This window comes from Corvus kubaryi, unplaced genomic scaffold (genome assembly GCF_017639235.1).
Source record: "Corvus kubaryi isolate FWS band 111438036 unplaced genomic scaffold, C.kubaryi_AGA036_p1.0 37398, whole genome shotgun sequence".
NCBI classification, from domain to species: Eukaryota; Metazoa; Chordata; class Aves; order Passeriformes; family Corvidae; genus Corvus; species Corvus kubaryi.
In genome coordinates this window covers 41,080,447-41,105,830 of record NW_024581137.1, presented here as the reverse complement: position 1 = coordinate 41,105,830, position 25,384 = coordinate 41,080,447, and the positions used below count along the sequence as shown (strand labels likewise).

Here is a 25,384-nt window from a genome sequence, read left to right as displayed (position 1 = left end):
TGACAGTTTCACCAGGAAGTGTTTACTAGAGTGTTCTAGCCAGTATTTTACCTCTCTTAGAAGCACTGCCACTCTTCAGCAACACCGCGTTACCCAAGGCTGCAAGAAATACAAATTCCCTGTCTAAAGCCACTGCCTTCTCGGAGTCCATTTTATCTTCACATCAAAAATAAAGAACTTGAACAGAGATCACAAGCATTAACTTATCAATCATCTGTCTTTCCTGTGCCAGGACAAACAGTATTTACTTTTATTCAGAGTATCCTATCATCTGTAAATATTAACTCTGCCAAGTTCTAAGAAATATAAATGGGATTTTTTTCTACAGAGGCTGAAAGTATACTGTTATTGTAGTTATAATTCTCAGTTCTTGTGTTATTTCACACAAAAATTGTCCAGTTGTTTTTAGGTGACTTGTTATTTCATCAGATGTCACATTTTCCTGCTTTATGGACATGAAATTCCTATAAATGTGCATGGGATTTGAAGGAAAATTAAAAAAAAGAATCTGTGGTATTGGAATTTAAATCTGTTTAATAAGCATTGTAATGTTAGCACACACCAAATATGATTGATTACCAAATTTTAATCTGTAGTTTTGCAGTTTAGTCTTAAAATAGTACAAAAAATTTAACAAAATTTTTAAGCACTGAAGTTAGATACCAAAACCATGTTTTATTAAACCTTTAAGGCAACATACCAGATATGTTTCTTTTTGATAGTTGGATATGAACCCCCTTATGTTTCATAAATACAGCACTGCAAACATATTTAAAATATTTATTTTGGTGAAATTCATCAAGATGATTAAATACGTTTGTATTGATCAGCCTTTGCAGTTCCTTGTTTCATCAAACAGCCTGGTTCAAACATCAGATCTACAACATACTCTTGAGGAGGAAGCAGAAGCCCTTTGGGAGAGTCTTCAACCAATTTAACTTCATTCCAAGCTCTGTTATACTTGCCACGAACTAAACTACAGCCAATGCCCATTCTGTCTGCTATCACCTAAAAAAGAAAGAAAAAGTTGTTAATGACAGTTCATTCATGTAGCTTCTGTGATGTACAGCAAGGCCCAGAGATGCTTAAAAACAAAATGAACACCTGAAAGGCCTAGAGCTTTCTTGAAACAGACTTTATAAATGTCTCAGGTGTTACAAACTTCAAATTTTATTGTTGGTTTTGCTTAGAAAATGTAGACTTTTAAATGTTATTTCTCACATATCCTGTGCACAACATGCAAAACATTGATTTTAACTCTTTTCGAACACTGATACATTTGTTTATCAGCCAGTCCTTCAGACCTCAAATGAAGTGCAACACCCACAGTACCCAGAAATGTTTTTTTCTATTTGGAAGACTTACTTCTGAATAACATTTTGAAGTCTATTCAAGCAATTAGGTGTAGGCACACTGCACACATATAGCTAGTATGAAATATTAAGCATAAAAATGTAACATTTCTATCAGTCTAAGTTTAGGATTGTTGCTTCACTTGGAAGGACACTCCTTGCTTTTCAGCCCTGGAAATGTGGGAGGCAATGAAATGCGAGGCAAGTGTCTGCTAGATGAAACACCTGCCTTTCCTCTGGGCTGCACTATCACAGACAGACCTATAATGGTTTCCAGCTACCAAACTGCTTTTTCAACATGCATCTGCTGTGAAGAAATGAAATCCAGGAAGATTTTTAACTTGTTACAAATGGACAAGGATATCTATTGCTTAGAGTGCTGTGGCTTTAAGAGAGACGTCCTGTCCCTACAAAAGTTTCTTAGAACAGTGGAGCATAACTAATTCATGCCCTCAGAACGTCATAAAATAAGTTGCAAACTTTCTCTCCCTATGGATACCATAAATTTAGGGTTGTACACTTTCTCCTGTGTACTCTTTCCTAGGTCCTTCCTGCTTAATGTGCTAGGCCCTTGTTTCTCTTTTTCTTTCCATTCAAGAAAGAGAAAAATCCAGCCAAGGAAAAAGGATGGGACAGATAACCAGGCTGCACCATACATCTTCATATGAAGAAAGAAGAAATAAAACTTCCCAGTTTAAGAAACTAGAACACAGAAACTGTTATATACTATCACAGAATACTGGGTAGATACCAAATATAAATTGTCCCAACAAGTTTACATTTGCAGCATGGAAAAAGAAGGAAGCTGCATAATTCAATATTTTACAGTTTACAGAAAATGTAAAATGTTTTGACTCCAAATCAAATCCTTTGGCTTTTTGCCATTTATCAAGTATTCTGCTGATATCACTTAAGACAATTTAATGACAACAAGAATGTTTACAGAAAGAAGCGATGCTGGCTTTCATTCACTGGGAAATCAACTTTGCTGGTGAAAAATTATGAAACTGTATACAAAAGATTTTACATTAATATAAATACTGTACTATACTGATGCAAATATACTTTAGTTTAGAATATCCATTTAACAAAAACATGTTATGTTGCAAAAGAAATTATAATGTACCTTGAAAAGTAAAGCCCTGTGATAGAACGTCCCTCTTTTGATTTTCCCGATAGGTACAATGTTGCACTTCAGCTCAAATTCTATTTCACTTATCTGAAGTTCCCAGCTGAAGTTGTGTAGTTTCTCTATTTCAACAGGGCCACCCATCTTGTCCGCAACAAACCTGTTCCAAATGCATGCCGGGATCAATTACATCTATAATTCCTCTTGTATTTATTGCAAAAATGTAGCACAATGAGAGACTGTAACACTTTTTCTATGTTTGCCTAATTAATTTTTAACAATTCAGTAACTGGTATTTTAAATATGCTTACTGATAAATACAGATAACCATAACTCAGGTGATTCATTTGTCACAGACCTAAACCAAGGTGCAAAAGCAGAGATTCTGGAGAGGTGTAGTATAGGCATAAAGTCCTCAGAAAAAGTCATCAATAACAGTTTAATTACTCAGGAAGTAATTACAGAAGCTAGTGTTCATGTTTACAGGCAACAGATTAGGTGAGTTACATATTACAGTCCCCAGACCTATCATTTGTTTGAAATAGTAATAAAGGCATGAGAATATATATGCCAAAAATAAAGCCATAGGTAATGATCCCAGCATAGGAAAGCAGCTGTATTCACTGAAGGTACTTACCTTCTACATGTGTTTTCTTATATTGAAGCCAGTATACTGGGGGTGAGAGGTATTTATCCATTAAAACAAATGGCTCAGAAACAGAAACAGATCAGAACTCACAGTCAGTGCAAGCTCTGCTGAAAGCATGTCTTTTGGGGGACTGTGCACACACAGGACCGAGACCTGGTTTGTAAGTCTCCCCATATACACACACCTTCACCTCCCCTATGCAGGGTCACTGTACGTAAAGATTTTTGTTCCCCTCAGTGTCTCAGCCACAGGCCCAAGGGTTATTGAGGTCTCTCACTCTGGACAAGATGTTGCAAATTAGACATGAAAATCGCAAGCCACTGCTTCAGACAGGGAACTAAAACCTGCATCCCCATCTCTGCAGAAGCAGTGAACATGTTCCTCTGCACAGCACAAGCAAGGCAACCTCTGAGGCCTCACTTTTCAAAACTTAGGGCTGAGGAGGCACTGATTGCAATAGCATGACCACAGAGAGCTATCACCAAGTGTGTCAGATGGAGTGTCTTGAAGCTGGGAATTACTGGGTGAAGCCGAGGAAGCGTGGGGCTCGAGGCAGTCCCTTGTGCTGTGTTTGCCCATGGCCAGCCCTCATTAAAGAGAGCAAAGCTGCACGAGCCAACGCGCTCACCACTACACAAAGGTGCGCTGTGTGTTTGTTCCAGAGGAGACATCCAGCACTACTGATGTCCCCTCACCTAGCCTGACCCCCTCCCCAATGAGCACAAGAGGAACTCTGCCCAGGCTGCCAGGCTGCTGAAGGATGGCAGCTGCCTTCTCCCCTGCTCCCTATTCAACACATGCTATTCAGGCAGCTGCCTGAAATGAAACACAAGCAGAAAAATCCCCACAGAAAACATTCTACATAAATTTCCCATGATGGTTTCACTGGGTTGTGTGTCTGCAAGTATTTCACTGGTGTGTTAGAAGAGCAGATTTAAAAGAGAATTTTATGGATTCCACCTTGAGGAAGGGAGCATGATTTATACACAGCTAGATAGTTAAGGTTGAATATCTGTCCTGTCAAATTCTGCAATCAATGGAAAATTCATTCCTCATATCACATTAGACCACTTCATTAAAATGAGTTAGTAAAAGTAACAAATTTTGTGAGAGTAAGTGGGATCTGACACCAAACTCTCCAGATTCAGGAGGCAGCCAGGAAACTGCTAAGATATAAAGGTTAAACTATGGAGAAGATGAAAACAGACACTCTGCTTGGAGGTGGCAGTGATTGGTGCCCAGGCTGAGAAGTCAGTGTAACTAATTAATCACACATTGATACCAACAGTCTGTACATGCACTATTGCAATATTCTGGCACTATTAAATCATCAGGATATTAATTACAAGAGCACTTAAAAGCTATGTTAGAAAACTTGTCTTATGATTTTGGCTCTATAGAAAACAAAATACAACAGAGTTGCTGTCCCTAGGGGTTCCAAAACTAAGTAGGCAGGAAAGATGGTAGGAGAAAGAACAGACATGATACATGTAACTTTCAACCATCTTGACTATTGGATTTGTGTTCTAAGCATGCTTTTAGGCTTTGCAAAACCTAGGTCTCTGGGGCTCCTTGATGCGTTGCTAATGTGTTCATTGCAAAGAATCAGTACAGATGCATAAACATGAAAAAGAACCTGAAATTGTCTATAACAATATTTTTTAAATGAGAAATTGATACTCTCTTGTTGCAAGTGATATTTATTTTAAAAAAAATTAAATTAATTGCAACAAAATTAGAAACAAAATACTAAAATCTAAAATTATGTCAACATTCTGGGCCAAAGCTGTTTTGGATTCCACTTAAGCATTGGAAAATAATTATTTTGGAAAAGTTGTCCTTGGATAAGAAAACAGTTATTTTACCAATTCAGCTTATGGAAATACAATTTGGTACTCACTGTGCAAGAGCCACAACCTGTTCCCGGGTAGTAGTTAGTGGTAGAATTGTTTTGGAAGCATCTTTAATGTAATCCATTAAAATGAAGTCAGGTGGTGGTAGCCAGTGGGAATGTTCTACATTTATTTCCTCCTGGACTTGAGGTGTAATGTTAATAACTTCTTTTGGTTTTTCCTCTTCTTTTTCCCCCTTCCCTTTTCTTACATTGAAAAAAAATTACACACTTATTTAGAATACTGTAAACTCTAAAGTTCAAATTCAAATACATTAGTTCTCCATCAGGACATTTAGACAAATTGACTGGGGAGAAGTGGAAGGTAGGAAATATCTTTTCTCTTGGTAACAAATATCCAAAATCTACAAAGCTGTAGAGAACGCTTGTGGAACATGCCCTCAGGAGGTGGTTAGGAACAACTGCCACTAACTCCATATTAAAAATGTTGTAATTTTATTTTTAGTTAATGGCTCTGATATGCCGTTCCCATACATGGATTATCTAGAGGAGGAGACACTTACTTGCCTACTATATACATATAGGGCATATTTTTAGTTATGGTTTAGTTCTGTATGGATATGAACTAAAAATAATGAACTCCGATGAGTTTTTACTTGATAAAAATCTGGTCTTCAAATAAAAGAAAAAATGGTATCAAAAGCATGGCTGAAATCTTGACAGGATATTCCAAAAGACAGCCTCTGTACTTGCAAGCTCAAGTACTTCAAGCATTAGGCAAACTACAGCATGGCTTGTCAGAGAAAGATTTTATAACAAGTCTGTGTTTTTACTGACTTTTTTTCATTGCACATGCTTCATATTTTACTAATGCTCAGGATTTGAAAAAATTACTATGATCCTAAACAGGCATCTTAAACACCCAGCAGAAGTATAAATGAAATGATTGTTCTGCTTCAATTAAATACTGTGCATTTCACAAGTTATGCAACAACTATAAAATCAGTATCTCACTAGAGGTATTATTAAGGTCTATACAACCAGACAGTTTAGGATCTTTCATTTGTGGGAACACATGAAACTAGTATTTTGTAAGCATTATGTCTTTTTTCAGCATAGATCCTGAACAGTTATACTGTGAAATACAACAAAATTTCTTTCCTCCATTTAACAGTTCTGGCTTATTTTTTAAAAATCTATAGTACTTCTGGTGATCTTGGAAGGAAAAAGAAAAAAAGAAATTAAGGACCACTGGAGTACATGGCTCCAGGACACACTATCATTATTGCATGCTCTTCAAATTATTCTTAAAAATTTTACTGTGAATAGCACTCTTAAGGTGGAAGGCATTGAACAAAGCAAAAAGGCATATACCATTATCAGTAGTTGAATTCAAGCAATTTGTCTTCAGAATACTTTGCAAAATTTTCTTTAACCTATTGAGATTTACCATATTCACAAAAAACCTTTTTCATAGATGTCACAAAGGACATTATTTTAGAAGGGTAACCAATTAAGATTTAATCTTAAAATTATAGAAAATTCACCACCCTCTTAAATAAACTGTTCTAGTTACTAATTATACTTACACTTGGAAAAAAGCAGACAAACAATTTTCTTTATCTAATTTGACTCTATCTAACTATAGCCAGAGAACTTTATAAAGCTAGATTAAATAGCTATCTACTTACCCATTTAACCATTTATACACTACGGTTAAAAATACAGTGTTTAAAAAATCCTGGTGCCCAGTTTAGGAGATTTTCAAAAGAACAACTTTTACAAATGCTATAATTCTTGTTTCTTCACCATTTGCTCTTTCCCCACTTCTTCCCTTCTATCCTCTCAGTACTTTGTTTTCTCTATGAGAAGTGCATCATAAAATTACAGTGCTATAGGAGAATTTGTTCCCTATTCCTATCTATTCAAATAACTCTAGAATCACACTTATTCTCCTCCTTTCCAGTTTTCAGGAACAAAACACCTGAGAGAGACGGGTTTGAACAGTGATTTGTTTGGGTTTTTTGCTGCTGCTTATTTCTCTCAGGTATGATTATGTTCTGTTCCTTGGTGGAATAGGTGATTTAAGGTTGTCTTCCACACTTGTCTCTACCTTACTCCTCAACTCTTCAGTTCATCATATCTGTCTAATTCTTACCTTGTAAGGAACTGTGGAGCTGCTGTCTTACAGCTCAGTGCCGTAAAATAACTGGTAACCACTACAGGAGACTTCTACTGCATTTTTTCCTGCCCTCTTTTTTAAATCCCCATCTTCTTACCAGTGGGAATTGTGACATCAGAAAAAAATCACTCTCATTTCTCAGAGCTGTCTCATGGCACTTAACAGTCTCCAAGCTGTTTCTGATTCTTTGCAACTTTAGTACAAGATCCAACAGGTCACCAGAGCATCAGCTGGAGGAAGAAGGCAGCCAATACAGTATTCTACCAAAAAAAGGCAGCCATGACACCTATTTTCTTTCCATTTTGCATAGCTTAAATGCCCTGGTTCTCTTTTGAAAAGGAATAAATGAGCATTGGGAAATATTTTCTTAAATCCAGTACAGAAACATAGGATGGAATAAATACACATTTATTAGTCTACATTAAATACAATTTTTTAGCCCAGTCAATGTATATCAGATATGAAACTGCCTAATTAAAAATGCTGCTGTCAATGCGAATATATGTCAAACTATCAACTAGGCACTTCCTCTACATCTAATTCAAACATTTCCAGCAGACAATTACAACTGCCCTTTCTCTTGGCTTTCAACTATGGTTTATATAAAGTAGTATCACTTTTTCAAAACAGTGGCTTTAAACAGTATTCAGTAGGACTTTGCAAAATAGTGATGAACAGAAACATATGATCAAAGGAAAAAATATGTAAGAAAATGTCTAAGCATGTTTGAGACTTGGAGTCAGCTACTGACCTTCAAGTAACTCCCATATATCTCACAAATTAATAATAACAATGATATATGAATTATGGATTCAAAATGAATGACAATGGGGTTATAAATCATACGACTTGATCATGACATTCAAAAGCAATTATTTCATAGTTGAAGAAAGGAGTCCTTGTACCCCCACAAGGTTTACTATGGGAAATTGAGGCAGGTATTTATTTTTTCCTAACGAAAATTTTTTGCTTTCTGAAGAGTTATGGTTGCAAACAGAGCAGTCATTTACTCTGTAATTGACATAAATTACATTAATAAGCAACTATCCAAGTGTATCCTCATCACACACTGTAATAAACAAATATATTATCTTGTCAGAACAGGTCTCTCAGCTGCCGAGACTATACAAAATGGCCTGTGACTCTAGAGCATCTTCCGAGGTGAAGGAACCCCCCAGTGGAGCAGAGAAAACATAACTGGGGCTCAGTACCTCCCCTTGCCTCTGCTCCCTTTGACTGAATGGGCACATGCACAGTGGGTCATGGGCAGAAGCACACGGGGCAGCAGGAGGACCTGCAAGGGAGCAGAAGCTGGGACAGGCCTCCTAAGACACTCAAGCTGCCGTATCCACTCTGTGCGTCCTGACACAGGGACCTTCCACGATGCAGTTCATATGATCCATTTCAGGTATTTACTATAAAATTATTTAAACTGGAGTCCAGAAGTGCTTGCAGTCCTAATGACTAGTCAAATGGGAATGCCTTTTAAGTCAATAACTTCTGGATAGACTAGTCTGACAGTCTAGTCTATCTTGGGTTGTGACTTAAGTCAAAACCTGAAATGTTCACAGTCAGTAGTTATTATCTGTCAATAATTTGCATGAATGTTCTAAACAAGTTGATATAATTCAAGCATATTCAAATATTACTCAAAGTATAATACCTTAAGCCTTTTCCTCTAGTGCTGCTTTTGCTGATGTGTCCAGATAACTCCTGCTTTCCCTCTGTTGGAGATACCACTGAACTATTAAGATCAAAAGCACATTTCAGTTTTTTCTTGATTTTCTTACCGCACATTTTGTCTCTCAAGCACAGATACAAACATACACAGAAATATACAAGCAGTGTAAGAAATCAGCCATTATATCTGTCAGTAAAACACCTGTACAGACAGTAGGGTATCAGTTCATAAATGAGCTCCAAAATAAAAATTGGAAACAGCACATCAGCTCCTAAAACAGACACACCATTTCTCCTTTTTTTTCAACCCTGCAGCACTTAGCATTCCATTGATGGCAAGGAGGCTCTATTTGGACTGGTTTTGGATTCCCCTGGAATTAGGCATGTACACCTGCCTTCTCCAAAAGGCACTGTTGTGGTCATGATTGTGCTGCTGGTTTACATAAAGGACAGTTGGGAGACCATGGCTCAGTTTTCCTCCACAGGAACAAACTACAGCTTAAGTATTTTATATTAGAAAAGGACTAGAAGCCTGGTCTTGGCAAGAGTAAGGAAGGTTAAGTACCTGACCAGCTGAAGTAGAAAGCCCTGTTCGTTACACCTCATCGTTAGTTATCAGCTACAACAAACCACAAAGAGACTGCTAAGCCCCAAATATCTTGTGGTCAGCTATCTGCAGGTGTGAGGGACAGACTCAAATCCTCTTTCTGTAAAAGAAGGAAATTAATTTTCCACTACAAGAGTAGAGGTTCTGATCTACTTGGTATGAAGAGACAGACTGCAGCACTGTACCTAGTATATCGTATGGATCACAACAACCGCTGCAAGAGCGAATCATTTTTAGGCTAGTTGCCTAAAAATCAGGACATCTTTGAGCACACCCTTCTCAGCTTTTAGTCATCTATGGAACTGCACTGGAAGAGATTTAATCTAGAAATAAGGAGGCATGTAGGCAGTGTAGGACCATTTTAAGGGTCTAGGTTCTAAACTGAGAAAGAACTTCTACTGTAATTTCCCTGTGTCTTGGTTGTCAAATTGTAAAATAACAGCATTTCACTGCTTCCAAAGGCTAATGAAGGAAAGAAAGAGCAAATAAGTGTGAGCTGTTCAAATATAGCATGGGAAGAGAGGACAAATAATCACTAAGGTAGACAAAGGAATATTACTGCAAATAGGAGGTGAAAGAAAGACTACAAAAACATATTTAACATTGTGTTTAGGTCTTTGTACTCCATTCAGAAACTGTCACTATTTTCAGTCAGAATTCTATTTCTACTGTTACAGCAACAGAACATTGAAAACTAGCAAATCTGAAAACCATACCTCGCTTTTTCTCTACTGCTTGTTCCTGAAAGAGATGGTGACGCATCTTGTGCCTTCTCTACTACAACACTGAAAAAGAATAAGATATTTTCACACGTTATTTGTAGAGTTAATATTTGCATGTGAAGCTATGAAAATGGAGTTTGGATTTTAAAGGACAGTAAATATATTCCTAGGTGGTATATAAGTGGAAGAAATAATGTAACTACTAATAAACCAGACATTAATTCAGGGATCAAAAACGAAGTATGGAATCACAGAATGACAAAATATGCTGAGTTGGAAGGGACCCATCAAGATGATCATGTCCAACTCCTGGCTCTGCACAGAACCATCCCCAAGAGTCACACCGTGTGCCCGAGAGTATTGCCCAAATCCTTCTTGAACTCTGTCAGGTTTGATGCTGTGACCACTTCCCTGGGGAGCTGTTCCAGTGCTCAACCACCATCTGGGGGAAGAACCTTTTCCTAATATCCAGCCTAAACCTACCCTGACACAACCTCAGGCCATTCCCTCAGGTCCTGTCATTGGTCACCACAGAGAAGAGATCAGCGTTTGCCCCTCCTCTTCCTCTCATGAGGAAGTTATAGATTGCCATGAGGTCTCTCCTCAGTCTCCTCTTCTCCAGTCTGAACAGACCAAGTGACCTCAGTCACTCCTCATACAGCTTCCCCTCAAGACCCTTCATCATCCTTGTGGCCCTACTTTAGACACTCTCTAATAGTTTAATATCTTTCTTTTATTGTGGCACCCAGAATTGCCCCCAGCACTCGAGGTGAGGCCGCCCCAGTGCAGAGCAGAGTGGGACAATCCCTCCCTTGCCCGGCTGGTGATGCTGTGCCTGATGCCCCCCAGGACATGCTTGGCCCTCCTGGCTGCCAGGGCACTGCTGGCTCATGTTCAACCTGCCATGGACCAGGACCCCCAGGTCCCTTTCCCTGGCACTGCTCTCCAGCCTCTCATTCCCCAGTCTGCCTGTACATCCAGGGCTGCCCCATTCCAGGTGTAGAATCCAGCAATTTCCCTTCTTGAACTTCATATGTTTGGTGATTTCCCAGCCCTCTGATTTGTTGAGGTCTCTCTGCAGGGCCTCCCTGCCTTCAAGGGAGTCAACAGCTCCTGCCAATTTTGTATCATCTGTGAACTTGCTTAGTGTCCCTTCCAGTCCTGGGTCCCAGTCATCAATGAAGCTGTTGAAGAGCAGAGGGCCGAGGCTGGAGCCCTGTGGAACCCCACTAGTGACAGGCGTCCAGTCTGACGTAACCCCATTCACTGTAACCCTTTGTGCCCAACCCATGAGCCAGTTGCTCACCCCCCACATGATGTGTTTATCCACATGTGAGCTGGACATCTTGTGCAGAAGGACACTGTGAGAGACAGCATGGAAAGCTTAACTGAAATCCAAAAACATCGCATCAAGTGGCTTCCCTTGATCAACCAGTTGGGTTACCTTGTCATAAAAGAAAATCAGTTTCGATAAGCAGAACTTTCCTCTCATAAAGCCGTGCTGGCTGTGACCAGTGACTGTGTTGTCTTTAAGGTGTTTATCAACCTCCCAGAATAATCTTCTTCATAACATTACCAGGTACTGGTGAAGTGAAACTAACAGGCCTGTAGTTTCTGGGGTCCTTCTTCTTGCACTGCTTGAAAATCAGGACATTCACAAATGGACAAAATCAGCTTCTGGTCAGCTGGGACTTCTCTAGATTCCCAAGACTGCTCAAAAATCATCAAGAGAGGTTCTGCGATGACATCATCCAGCTCTTTGACAATTCCTGGATGAATCCCATTAGGCCCTACAGATTTATAGGGATCCACCTGGAGAAGCAGATCCTGCACAATTTCAGGTTTGACTGGGAGTTGATCATTCTCACAGTCATGGTCCTCCAGCTCAGGGCACCCTTCGTCCTCATCCTTGTTGAAGACAGAGGCAAAGAATGTGTTAAACACCTCTGCCTTGTCTCTGTCCTGGCTTGTGAGGAGATCATCCTCATCCTGTAATGGGACAATGTTGTTTTTACACTGCCTGTTGCCATTAATATATTTGAGAGAACTCTGTTTATTGTCCCCCGCAGTTCTGGCTGGCTTCAACTCCAGCTGAGCTTTGGCCACACGAATTTTCTCCGTACAGTGGCAAGCAGCAGCTCTGTGTTCTTCCCATGTCAACTGATCTTGCTTCCACTGGGCATACACCTTCCTTTTTTGCCTTATTTTTAAGAGGAGATTCCTATTCAACCAACACGGCTTTCTGCCTTGTTTCCCTGACTTCTGACATTTGGGAATTGCCTGCTCCTGTGCCCTTAGGAGGTGATGTTTAAAAAGCAACCAACACTAATGGACCCCAGCACTTGCAAAAACATTTTCCATGGGGAAACTCAGTAATTGCCTGAGCAGTCTGAAGTCTGCTCTCCTCAGATCCAGAGTAGAGGTTTTTGCACTTTTCCTTCTGTTAGCAGAGATTTTAAACTCAATTGCTTCGGGGTCACTGAGGCCAAGACAGCTGCCAATATCCACTTTGCTCACGAGATCCACTCTGTTGACAAGGAGAAGATCAAGGTGGGCATTTTTCCTAGCCTGTTCCATAATGTTGTCATTCAAGTTTTTTAGGAATCTTCTGGCCCAGGTTGTACCAGCTGCGTTATGTTCCCAGTTAATTTCTGGCAAGCTGAAGTCTCCCGTAAGGACAAGGTCAGTTGACTTGGAAGAGCCTCTTAGTTCCTCAAAGATTAATTCATCATTGTCCTGGCCAGGAGGTCTATAGACTCCCATGATGGCATCTGCATTATTTGTTTGTTCCTTGATTCTTATCCAGAGGCTCTCAACTGCACCATTGCCAGCTGTGAGCTCCATACATTCTACCCCTTCTGTTACATACAGTGCCACCCCTGCACCTCTCCTGCCGTGCCCATCCCTCCTGAAGAGCCTGTAAACATCCAACAAGGCACTCCAGGCACAGGACTCATCCCACCAGGTTTCCCTTATGCCTTATGCCAGCAATGTCAAATCTCTGGGACTGGGCCAAAGCCTGGAGTTCCCCTTGTTTGTCCCTCATGCTGGGGGCATTAGTGTGGAAACATTTCAGGTGTGGTACATTGTAGCCAACACCTCCTGAGGCACATTGGGAAATCCCATTAGTGCCCCTTTCCTCAAGTTTTGACACAGCATCCCATCACTCATCACTGGCCAGCCTGGCTTTGTCCCTTTCTCCCTTCCAGGCTAGTTTAAAGCTCTGCAAACGAGCCCTGATAGCTCCTGTGCTAGAACTCTGTTTTCCTTCTGAGATCAGTGAATATCCAATGATGGACACAAAAGTAACTGGGGAGTTAGACTGCTGCCAAAGTGCAAAAGCAAGAAGCTGTATCAAAGTCAAAGAAAGAAGACCTCATAGTTAAAGACAACTCTAGGGATCGACATAGAGCATGGAAGTCTAATTTGTCATAGATATTCCCAGACATCTTTATGGTGTCATATACAAGCTTAAAAGGGAAGCTAATGATACTGTAAACCAAGTATGTGATGTGTTGACAGAGCAGAAGTTTTTGGACTTGCAAAATATTGGTAGAGCAATCTTTGATCTGTGAGACTGTTTACGGGAAATGGCTCCCAGTTAAACAAGCCCAATACCAACTTCCTGCATTCAAATCTAAGAAGATTTGTTAGGCTGGCTTCAACTTAAACAGAGAAGAAATGGACACAGGTTCTTTATCAAGCCTGAGAGCTTAATGCTTGGCTTTGTTCCACCCCTTGGAATGATGTGCTTAAAATTCCATGCATTTGTCTGTACAAGAGGACCATCAAATCATAGGTTTCATTGTCAAACGTTGACATTTAGCTTAGATGATATAATTATTACAGCAGATGACAAGCTTTTTTATAGCTAATAAAACATTGGGTGTCCCATCATCAGGAATCAAAGAGTGTTAAATGAATGAGTCTTCAAGGCTAAGATAAATAAAGCACCTCAACTGAATAAGCTATTTTCCAAATTCTTCTTTTTTATAAAATACAAATGTTTTGCCTTCTAGGACATAAAAGCACTGTGCTGTGAATAAAACAGATGTCTCTACTTTATATATGTGTGTGGATAGATAGATAGATAGATAGAATGAAGTTTTTACTGGAAACAGTGAAAACCATTAAAAATATGAGCTATTACAACAAATGCTAGTAGATCTAACATGACTTACTTTTCTTGGGGTTTAGCATTAATGAAGATTATTGCCCGACGGTCAGTAAGCCCTTGCTTGCTTAGTTCTTCCAAAGACAAAAATTTCTTTCCATGTTTTATCTACAAGAAAATTAGCATAAAATATAAGGTGTTCTGTTCAGTTAAAGATGCAGAGAAAAAATATATTTAAAAGATATCTAAACAGTAATTTAAAATTCCTAATCGTAAACCAAAGACTGTGTAAGAACTTATAAAGCCATTCAAAATATCTGAAATTATTTTCTTCTTAATTTGCATTTTCTTCATCAATTATTCTTAGAAAAGATTGTTTATAAATATTTTAGCTTGTAGTTTTTGTTTTTAAGCATTCCAACCAGTTCCAGAATAAGGAATGTTCCTGATTCTGAAGGCTTTACAACACAGGATGGAATTTTCAAAAGCAACCAAGTGCTTTAGGAGCAGGTATTTCACTGATTGTTGGTAAGACCAGTATTTCTACTTCACTTGGGTATTTTGAAAAGTCCTTCTCGGATTTAAACTGAGCACGGCACTAACAAGTGATACTGGAGTCAGTCTTTATATATAAACACTTCTTTTGTGAAAGAAAGGGTCATGACTGAGGTGAAAATATGAACTCTTTGCTTCCTTACGTAAAAATAAACAAACAAAATGTCCATAGGTCATTCAATGTCAAGTTAGCATTAAGTATAGTGCAGGGAAAGAGACCAGAAGAACTAAAGTTTGAGAAAGGATCTGGAAAGGAACTAGGTCTGAAGAGCTTAGATAGGATTGGCAGGATCACAACTAGGGAATAGCATGAAGATGATTTCATCCATGAAGAAAGATAATTGAAAGAGATCTGTAGAACAGCTGTGAAATTTCAGGACAGGAAAACAAAGTATTTTGCTGTAGCCAGATTCTGGCTTTTGCTACAGTACTTTTTCTAAATTAAGAGGAAAATTTTATTCTTTCTAAATAGAGTAATTTTTTTCAGAATACCCTACCTGACCACAATCATAGAATCCATTAGTAATAATATTACTTGATGATAAATATCCCATCCGGCTGTACTTTTGGGAAAGATTGTTATCAAGTAGCTTTTCCAGAGCAGCTTCACTAAACTTATTTTTACGCTTTGTTGACAGATTAATTTCTTCTAGGATGTCTAAAGCACTGATAAATAAAATACAAAGGCTAATTAATCATTAAATACTAATTAACTGTTATTATACAGCTCAGAGTTAGCTTCAGCATTACCAGGGCCAAGGTAGATTCACTTCCAAGGGCTGATCCTGTGCCCTCTGGGCCAGCAATGAGCTGGCTGGGATGCACAGAATTCCTTCTCTGTGTGGTGCTCAAAAGCAAAAGCAATTCCTTTAGGTAGTTAAATGCTACCTAAAGAAATGCAGACAGGATGCCACAACCTTTTACCTAGAAGGATGTTATGCACCATAGAGAACTTGGGAAAAAAAAGATGTAAAAGTAATAATGATCAGAGCTGACCATATGATACAGTCCAAGCACCCTCTTTCCCCCCACCTCTGTCTCTCTGTCTTTCTCTCTCTCTCTCTTTCCAGCTGCAATGCAATTTGCAGATTCAGTTGTGCATTATGCAATGTGTGAATCCTTCTGGTCTAGGACTGTTACTGTGTTTGGGGGAGCACAGCTGGCAGATATTTGCTTAACATGAACGAGCATGGAAACACAAAGAGTTGTATCAACACCACCAGGATGGCAGGATTTTTGCAGCATGGAGATAGAAACAAATAGTAATGTGGGGACATGGGAGGACAGGAGTTAATTTCTTAAGCTGTTTCTGGTGCTGAAACACACATACTGGTAACATTTGACCTGAAAAACTTAGGAAAAGCTCACTAAGAAGATAAAGGAAACCGAATCAGGAGAACATCATATACTGCAGTTTTGAGACTGTTTAGGAATGAAAAAAAAAACACAGGAAAAAAGGATGATATCTTCATGTGTGTGTGTGTGTGTGCACATATTCAAATTTCTATCTGTGTGTGTGACTATGCACATATGCAGATATTCTTCACGTCCCAAGGGATCAATTTTATATGTACCCTATATATATATATATATTTCTGTGAACTACACAGGGAGCCTCAGTTGTGGACATCTACAATGTAGACTTCTGGAGGGATGAATTCAGATGAACTCCAGAGAACAAGTTTTTCAGGCGAGGCACATGACAACCTTCTCTTATAGAAGAGAGCAGTGGGAGAAGATAGTGGAAGAGCAGTTCAGGCTGTATGTTTACAGCATATTGCAGATAATCAGCAAGCAACACAGGCAAGAATTTTAAATGGGTAAATGAATAAAGAAAGGCTAATGTGTACAGCAGGGTCTAAATCAAATGACATTACAGGCACAACGGCACATTGTCCTCATATGGAGGAAAGGTAAGCCAAAACCAGACAAATACAGCTGCACCAAAAATTCCATGAAGAGACAAAAACAAAAAAAAAAAAAAAAAAGCCAGGAATCAAACAGAAATGAAAACACTGACACTTCCAACAGAATAGAACAAGTAAGGGAGAAACCCAAAAGATGCACAGGCAAAGTGAGACACAACTATTCAGGGACCAAAACAAAAATAAATGTTTCATATGCTACAAGTCAGAGAGGAAAATGTAGGCCTCTTACTCAATGTGGAAAGAAAACTCATAACAGATGGCACAGAAAAGACTGAAGTGTCTGATGCCTTTTTTGCTTCAGTTTTCATAGAAAGGTTTCAAGCAGATGCCTGGCAGCAATATTAACAAGGAGGTAGAAACAGTAGTCTTGACATGTCTAGAATAAGTTTGAGGAGAAAAGGTTAACAATCCCTGAGGATACTTACCTCATACACTCTATGAATTTGCAAAAGCAACGTTGGAACTATTTAAAATTGTATTGAAAAATTCTAGGCTAGATGCCTGGTGAGTGGAGAAGGGCAAAGATACAATCTAGTTTTGAAAAAACTAAGAACAAGGAAATTACAATAGAGATCATTCAGCCAAATTTCAGTGTCCAAAGAACATTATATCAAATTATTAAACAATCAGTTGGCAAGCAACAAGAGATGAGAAATAGCCATTATGTATTTGTCAAGAATCAATCATGTAAAGTCAATCTAATCCTTGCTGCAATAGGATAATTGAATTAACATATAGGCAGAAGAAGTAGATGTGTGATATGAACTGAATTTGAAATATGTTTTGACTTTTGTAAGTCTTTTCACTTATTCCTACTTGGATACTCATGAGCAAGTCAGGGATATATGATCTACATGAAAATAACATGAAGTAGTGCCTGACTAGTTGAAACACTATGCTTAATGTATTATTATCAATAATATGCTGTCAAACTCAAAGGACACATAAATTAAGAGTCCTACTTCGGTACCATCACAAAAAGGGATTAAATAAGAACAATGCCATATGCAAGATACAGAAAATAATTACTGAGCTTTATTTGATGGTGGTATGACCTCACCTGAAGTACCTCATCCAAGCTGGGAGATGGTACTTCAAATGGCATAAAAAATTAGAGAAATTCGGAGATGTGTGATGAAATGATAGAAACAAAACTTGTCTAACTTTTTAATTTTGTCATGAAAAGGAAACAGAGAGGGACATGGAAAATGAGAAAATTTAGTGAGTTAAATGCAAATTGCTATAAAAAGTGGTTATTCAATCTCACTGAAAGCAGGACAACATGATTTGTTTTAAGGGATATTTGAAACTGAGAAAGCCCTTCTAAGTGTAAGGATATTCCAGCACTGGAACAGGTTACCTCAGAAAGTTGTGAAACTCCCTAGGATCAGTATTTACCCAAGCCAAAATATGTCAGTGTACCTTATTCTGTCTTACACTAGGATAGGTGGATAACGTCACCTTTGAGGTCCCCTCTTGATCTGAATTTCTGAGAGTCTCAGAAATCCCCTCATAGATGGATCTAAAGTATCTGTGCAGCCATCAGAGAAGTGCCCAGCAGAGGGAGCAGGGCAATTACATATATTTTAATTTAACAGTAACTTAAAGAGTTGCCCTGTCTGAGGAGCTCTGTGTCATAATTCTTATAACCTAAACCAGATTCTGTAATTCAGATATTAATATATGGAACAGGGAGTTTCTAAGAAACAGAGCCACTTTCACGTGACACTTCAGCACACCTGCAGTTAACCAGAGCTTGTAAATCAAATCTATCCTATGTGTAATAAGTACAATTTACTGTATATTAAACTTAGTCTGAAACCTTTATTTCAGTTTCAAATGTATGGGGCACTGTAGTCCCTAATATTGATAGATATAAGTTATCTTCAGTGTAAAGTCTAATTCAGTCACAGAAACAATAAATGTTTTATAATTCTAGACAGTTCTCTCTGCAGGCTTATATTTTGTCAGAAGATTCTGTTCCTAAAAATCAATACCATTTCATCTGTAACATCTGTAGTGCAAAAGTAGTTTCAGCTTATCAGAAAGCTTTGTTATTCTGTTATAAATATGTAAAGATTGACTTAAATTAAATTCTCCCATCAAAAATTTTCCTCTGACTTTTGACATTATTTCTACTCACCCTAGGCTGCACAGTTCAAGAGCAGTTAGTTCATCACTTGCACAGATCATAAGAGCCCAAGAGGCATTTCTTCTGACTTCTTCATTCTTAGAATGCAGCAATTCAATGAGTGGTCCCAGTCCGCCTGCATTTCTTAACTATTAGAAAAGTGAAGACATTGCCACTTATATCTTTCTTCTATCCCAGCAAGAACGGCCTGTGAAATTCACCTCCCAAAACATTCAAGCTTTGTAGACAAGCTATACTGGGCTGGAAAAAAGGTCATTTATGGGGATTTTGTGTTTCTGTGAACTCTGCATAGGCTGGAACTTCAGAGTGGTACAAGGCAGACATCCCTTCTGGCTCTGCCCTGCTTTTCAGTTATTAGCCTGTGGTGTGGAACCCGAAGAGACTACACAACCCAAGACTGCCACAGAGAGTTACACGGCTTTTTCTGTGTTCTGGTGCCTCCTAGCAACTAATTTACATCACAATATATTTGAATTTGTATAGTATGTATGACAATCTTATTAACATCCTATTCTCTTGTGTGCTACAATACCTTTCCTATACATGCTGGAGGAAATATTGCTCATTTGGATTTTTCAACAGAAAGACATTTTAAGGACACTGAAAGAGGTAGATTAATTATCTATGCCCCTTATTCATGTCCTTATTAACAGCCTTGACCCATGGGAAAACCCCAGCTTATGATTTATGAATGCACATAGCATCATTCTTATTTATGAGAAGAAAATACTATGACCAATTCATAAACAGCAAAGAGTTCAACTTGCCGGATGTCACTGATCAAAGGATTAATTATATTTTGAGTTTTATCTGAAATACATTTACTCCATGCATATCCAATATCTCATTAATCAAGGTCAGACATTGCCATTCAGGCCTTGCAAATGGGCAACAGAACTCTGAGGGAGAGTAAAGAGGAATGAACTTCTCATCTTCAAAGTTCACCTGACAGTTGCAGCTGAAAGAAACCTTGATGTTTAATGCTCCTAAATATACAGATCAAGATATAGCCCTGGTTAAAGCTCATTTGAGCTACTGAAAAGCTGCAAAGCATTAATTTGGTGAAAGCAAACAGTCACAAAAATTCAAGTTAAAGAAAACCCTTTCTAAGATCTCCTGAAAAACTGAGCTAAATTCAGCAGAACAAGTATCTCAAAAATAAGTAACTACCTAGAAAGCTCAGGACTTCTAGGTCAGACACAACAGATTCCTGATTCATGTAACTCCCAGCTCAGATCTAGAAACGTTATCAATAACCACAACCTCAAAGAGTAGTTTTACCTCAGTTCGTGCATCAGCATCACAACCAAAGGCAGCCACAGCAAACGCAGCTTTGCTCTGCACTTGGCTGTTGGTTGAGCGCAGTGGCCCTGCTAGGGCACGCATGATACCATGGCTCTGGATACTGACGCGGGATGGCTCTTGCAGAGACAGATTTGTTAGCACTGCAATGGCATTGGCAACGGCTCCATCTCTCTGGGCATTCAAGGTGTTCATTAATGGCTCAATTCCTTCAGCCTCAGCAACAACACTAGCAAAATGAAGGAGGAGAAAAATATTTATTATTTTAGGACCATTTTTTCTTCTTAGTGTGCTTTTTTTACCAACTAAACTAGTATTGCAATTCAAGATTTACATATATACATATGTATGTATCTGTACATATATATGTGTGTGTGTGATTTATATATGACTCACAGTGAGAATTCAAGAGGAACAACCTAAGCAGACAAACCAAGACACAAACTTCTGGATTCTTTAACTTACAAGGACATGGATTCTTTCTGAGTGAAATGAACAAGCCAATTAAATCCTGCATCTTTTCAAAGGTGCAGAATTTCTGTATCTTTAGTTCCAGGCAAATGCTTCTGTAGCCTCTTACCACCTTTCCCCATAAACATTCTAGCACGATTTCTAATGAGGATTATAGTGAACAGAAAATCACATTTTTCTTTGTTCTGCCTCTGTAAATGTCTGTGATCAGACACCTGGGTGGTATAAATATAAGCACCAAGTTTCTGTCATTCTTACAGCGAAAGTGTACATGTTCACAAGTGAACATGGTGCAGTTCAGTACAACGCAGGAATTACTGAGCTGGACTTACACAAGCTGAGCTAGCAGGGTAACAGCACACTCATCAGAACAGAGCTTAGGGCTGGCTATGACTATGAGTCCAGATCAACTAGTCTATCAACAGCAGATCCAGTTGACATATTCCCTCTGTTCCCAGATGATTTTACATCCACGGCTGAAGGGTGCTGCCCCTCAGCAGTGCTGGGACAAATGCTGGTGTGGTCAAGTCCTCAGCTAGACTTCAAATAACCTATTTCCAAATAACGTTGGGGAAGATGGCTGGGATTTTTTTTTTCTAAGGATAATTTCATAGATTTAGGTTAGAGAACAGTCAGAGGAAAAAAAACACTGAAGAAGCATTATTAATGAAGTAGGAACTTTGGGAAGGAGACAGCAGAAGGTGCAAGGAGCTGCACTATTAGAGCATATATAATTTTACTTTAAGCTCATCTGTTTGTTAAACAAAAGTTGGTAATATTGTTAGCAATGCACAGATGGCAAGTTGAATTTTCAATGCAACTGCTTTTTATACCCTCTATTAGTACGTTGTCTACATCAAAACCATGAAAAACTCTTCAACAAAAGAGTTTACACTTTTTATAAGTTTTGCTACATTTCTGTGAACACAGTAAAAAAGAGATCTGTATGTGAAAATCTTTTCATGTAACAGTGCCTTACCAAAATCTAGTATTTTGGTAACTTTCACAGTTACAAAATAAACCAAGCTTAGAAGTATCACATATAAAAGAAAACATTATATAACCAACGACTATTGGCACTGACAACAAACAAAAAACCTCATGAGGAATGCTGCCAGTCACACTTTTATGCAAATAGGACAGAAAGTAGAATACATGCCAACCTGTGCCACATAATCCCATTACATGGGCAACATGATGTAGGTCTCACTGTGAACTCATCTTAGTGCAAGTATGTCCACATTGTCAGAGAGGGGGATACAGATGCTCCTGAGCACACTTGGAATGAATCAGCAGAGCCTAATGGGGTTTGTTACTCTCATCTCTGCCTCAGGTGCAAGGCAGTAGCAGCTCACAAGTAGTGTTGGAGCACGGATCTAACAAAATCTGGCAGGCAGGCAGTAGTTACCTGTTCGGAAAACCAGGGAAAATGCAGCAATCCAGGGACTGAAGGTGAGTGGAATTAGCTTGGGTGCAACATTAAGATACAGGGTCAGTTTGGTGTTGCCTAATTAATCCTCCTGGAGCACCAGTAGCTTTAATGCAAGCACTTCAGTCTCTATTCAGAAGTGAATCTTACATTTTCAGATGTCCCACACTGCAGACATGTCTTCCTTCAAGTAGCTGGATTTCCCTTTGTGTGTCCTCCTTCCCTGTTCCTACTTGACCAGATGACAAAGAGCTGAAAATGTTTTATTTGATGGGCGGCTTTCTTTCTCGTGGTTGTTTTGGGTTTTTTACTGAGGTAAGTATGTACTTCTTTGGTTAATACTGTCTTACCTTGCCCATGAAAATTTTATCCAAATTTTCAGCTTCAGGGCTATTGTAGCTCTATCCAGGCTGCTGTATATGAAGAAATTCTGGACATGTTGATTGCACATGTAAGAATGAGCTATACACCACATGTATCACAGGTTTGCTGGAAAACATCACATTCCCAGCATATGTAACAATGCCAGGACGGACCTGCTGGCACAGCTTGGGTGAGATTCACCATACGCACACACACACACACGGCCATACACAGTAAGGTGTGCTCATGAGCTATCAGATTTACTGCATTATGCAGTGCATACACACACACTTTAACCAGGAAGAAAAAAAAAACCAAAAATTAAACCAAGCAGTTTCTCCTTTACAACAGATATACAGAAATTCCAGGATTTATGGGACAGAGTCACTACTCATAAAATGCATCACTGCATCTGACAGGTGTAGTATATCCAATATTTCTGCAGTAAGTAGAGGACCTACTATTCCTATACTACACCCAAGAATACACATATTCTCCCACAGGAGCTCCTAGTAAACATGTAGTCCCTGACAGAGTGGCTACAGAATGACACATAGCACTGAATGACGTAACCAATCACATTATAAGCAGATTTACTATAATTTCGATAAAACCAGCAAGTACACAAGCACTTAACAAAAGAGCAAGGTGACGGCTCCTTGTGTGTTCAGAGCTGACCTCAGCAAGGTACAGAGCACAGCCAATTTTCTCAAGTGCCACTCAACTTCAAAAAGGTTGAGAACCACTGATTTAGAAGATCATGCATATTTATTTCCATCCTGCATTCTACTTCTGCGCAGACTCATTTTGAATCACAATTTCATGCATATAGTTTAATCAAGTAGTACAAGTGAGCACAAGGCAAAAAGAATTTGTTCAAAGTGACAATGGCAGGTAACAAGAGTTGAAGGTAATCAATGCCTTTGATAATAAGTTTTTAAGATGGCATGAACATCTGAGGCCACTGCTGTGTCCTGGTAACAGAGATGCACACAGAAGAAGGAAGAATGGGGAATTCATAGTTCAACTCACTCCTACCCCACAGGCCTCTGGAGAACACAGAAATAGTACTGTCACCCTGGGCCACAGAACCTGACCTCAGAAGGGAGCTGAGAGAATGAACACGTTTAAGTTTAAGGTGCTGAAATACCACACCACTAAGTATGGAGGTCCTTGCTCCCTTCTATCTTGGACAGAGACATGCAAAGCGTAATCTTTTTGTCATAAGGCAACAAAAGTCAGAGAATGCTTTCACCAGCTCTGTCTCTGACTAATGTAGATTAGCACTAGACTTTCCCTGCCTCCAGAACACTCTCCTTCAGACACATCCTACTGAGACTGTGGAATTTATCAGTGCTTCCACTACAGAACTATATCCTCAAGGAAGAAGTGAGCCTTGGTTTATCTGAAAAAAAAATACACTTTTTGATCTGGAAAAGGAGTAAATTAAATAAATCCACAAGTTTTTTCCTCCATGTTGTGTATATATTCAAAATACATACTTTCCTAAAGAAGGAGAAAAAAGGTTAGGGAAAAGGAAAGAAGACAATGATGAGAAAAAAAAAAAAGGATGTTGCATTTGCAACATCACCATTCTTTCCTCAAAAGCGGAAGCTGCCTATCTGAACTACAAATAGGAAGAAAAAAACACACAAGACAGATGTAGGAATTGAAGAGCTTAAATTAAAATAATTCACATGTTATGATTTATAAGCACATATTATGATCCTTAGAATGCCTACCCTAACAGGGTTAGGTATTTACCTTAATCAAGGTATACACAGTTCAGGTACCATAAGGACCTTAAGCACGCTCTTTAGTGAAACAGTAAAATTCTGATTACAATTGGATTCAAATGACTGTATTCAAGAAGAACTAAAATATTTTTTTCAACTGTCATTGGGAAGAGAAATATTAAAAGGTCAGATAATAAATATTTAATTAATTTATTTTAAATATACATTGTAATATTAAGACATTTTCATGAAAATTCTCTAAAAGATAATTCAAGACTCAAAGAATAAATGCTGAGAGACTAAGAAAAACAAACATTTTCTTGACTACTTTTACTGCAAAAATAAATTAAGTTGTCAATAAAATCATTACCAAAAACTTCACAATACAAACTTTTTTTTAACAAACAATTTGGAGAAGTGTATGAATGTCACTGAAGTGAGTATTTTGTTGCTTTAGTTGTCTGGGGTGCAACAGGAAAGCTCAGATATTGGAAGCGTGTTGTAAAAACAATCAGCAATAAAAATTTGATGAAAATTCTGTGGGTTTTTTTTACTTTATTTTTAATAGTATAAGCACTCTGTGACAAGAACCACCTCTTTGTTGGCATCACAGGAGCATAAAAGCTCTGGTCTGTGACCAAGCCTTCTTGCCATGGCAAGAAAAAGAACAGATTATTTACTCAGAGCATCGGGAATTTTCCTCCTGAAAAGAAAGTCTAGCCTAAGGGAGAAAGCAACTAAGAGTGTTCAAAGAGCTGCCAGAAAACACTGAGACTGCCCCCCAAACCCCTAACCTAAACAACCTTCCAGGGAGGGGAGATAGAGGAGAAGAGCAGTGGTACAGCTTGACACCACTGTTTACTCAGGACTGTACTAAATTTACACTAGTGAGATCGACACTTCATAAAAATGGTAAAGTATGTTTGGTTTTGTTTCTTCTTTCATGACTGAACATAAACTGGTTTATATTCAACTTTTTTTTTTCACTTCTATGCTGATTACTCCCCCCCCACTCCTGACTGAAGATTTAACACAATTTCTGCTCAGAAAAAATTCAAATTTTTCCTCCTCACTGGACTTCATTTTTTTCAAATGTGTTTGCAACTGCATGTTTAATTTCTGTGCAAAATTACTGTGATTGTGTGTGAGGTGCTTAGCTAG

The 25,384-nt window shown here is 38.6% G+C and overlaps 1 protein-coding gene across 8 annotated transcripts in view; it reads right to left on the bottom strand.

The window, feature by feature from the left end:
• Positions 1-516: 516 nt before the first annotated feature.
• Positions 517-25,384, bottom strand: part of ARMC3 (armadillo repeat containing 3) — a 65,012-nt gene continuing 40,144 nt past the window's right edge. For 5 of the 8 annotated variants that reach the window (XM_042044065.1, XM_042044064.1, XM_042044068.1 and 2 more), the window contains 9 exons: positions 20,204-20,453; positions 18,914-19,050; positions 15,340-15,508; positions 14,355-14,455; positions 10,168-10,236; positions 8,828-8,908; positions 5,031-5,228; positions 2,479-2,641; positions 517-1,008 (listed from right to left, as the gene is read on the bottom strand). In XM_042044065.1, the coding sequence (XP_041899999.1) occupies positions 808-1,008; positions 2,479-2,641; positions 5,031-5,228; positions 8,828-8,908; positions 10,168-10,236; positions 14,355-14,455; positions 15,340-15,508; positions 18,914-19,050; positions 20,204-20,453 (1,369 nt within the window). In that variant the 3' untranslated portion in view covers positions 517-807. The remainder of the gene's footprint in view (positions 1,009-2,478; positions 2,642-5,030; positions 5,229-8,827; positions 8,909-10,167; positions 10,237-14,354; positions 14,456-15,339; positions 15,509-18,913; positions 19,051-20,203; positions 20,454-25,384) is intronic. The other 3 variants (XM_042044066.1, XM_042044070.1, XM_042044071.1) reach the window with 3 other exon arrangements.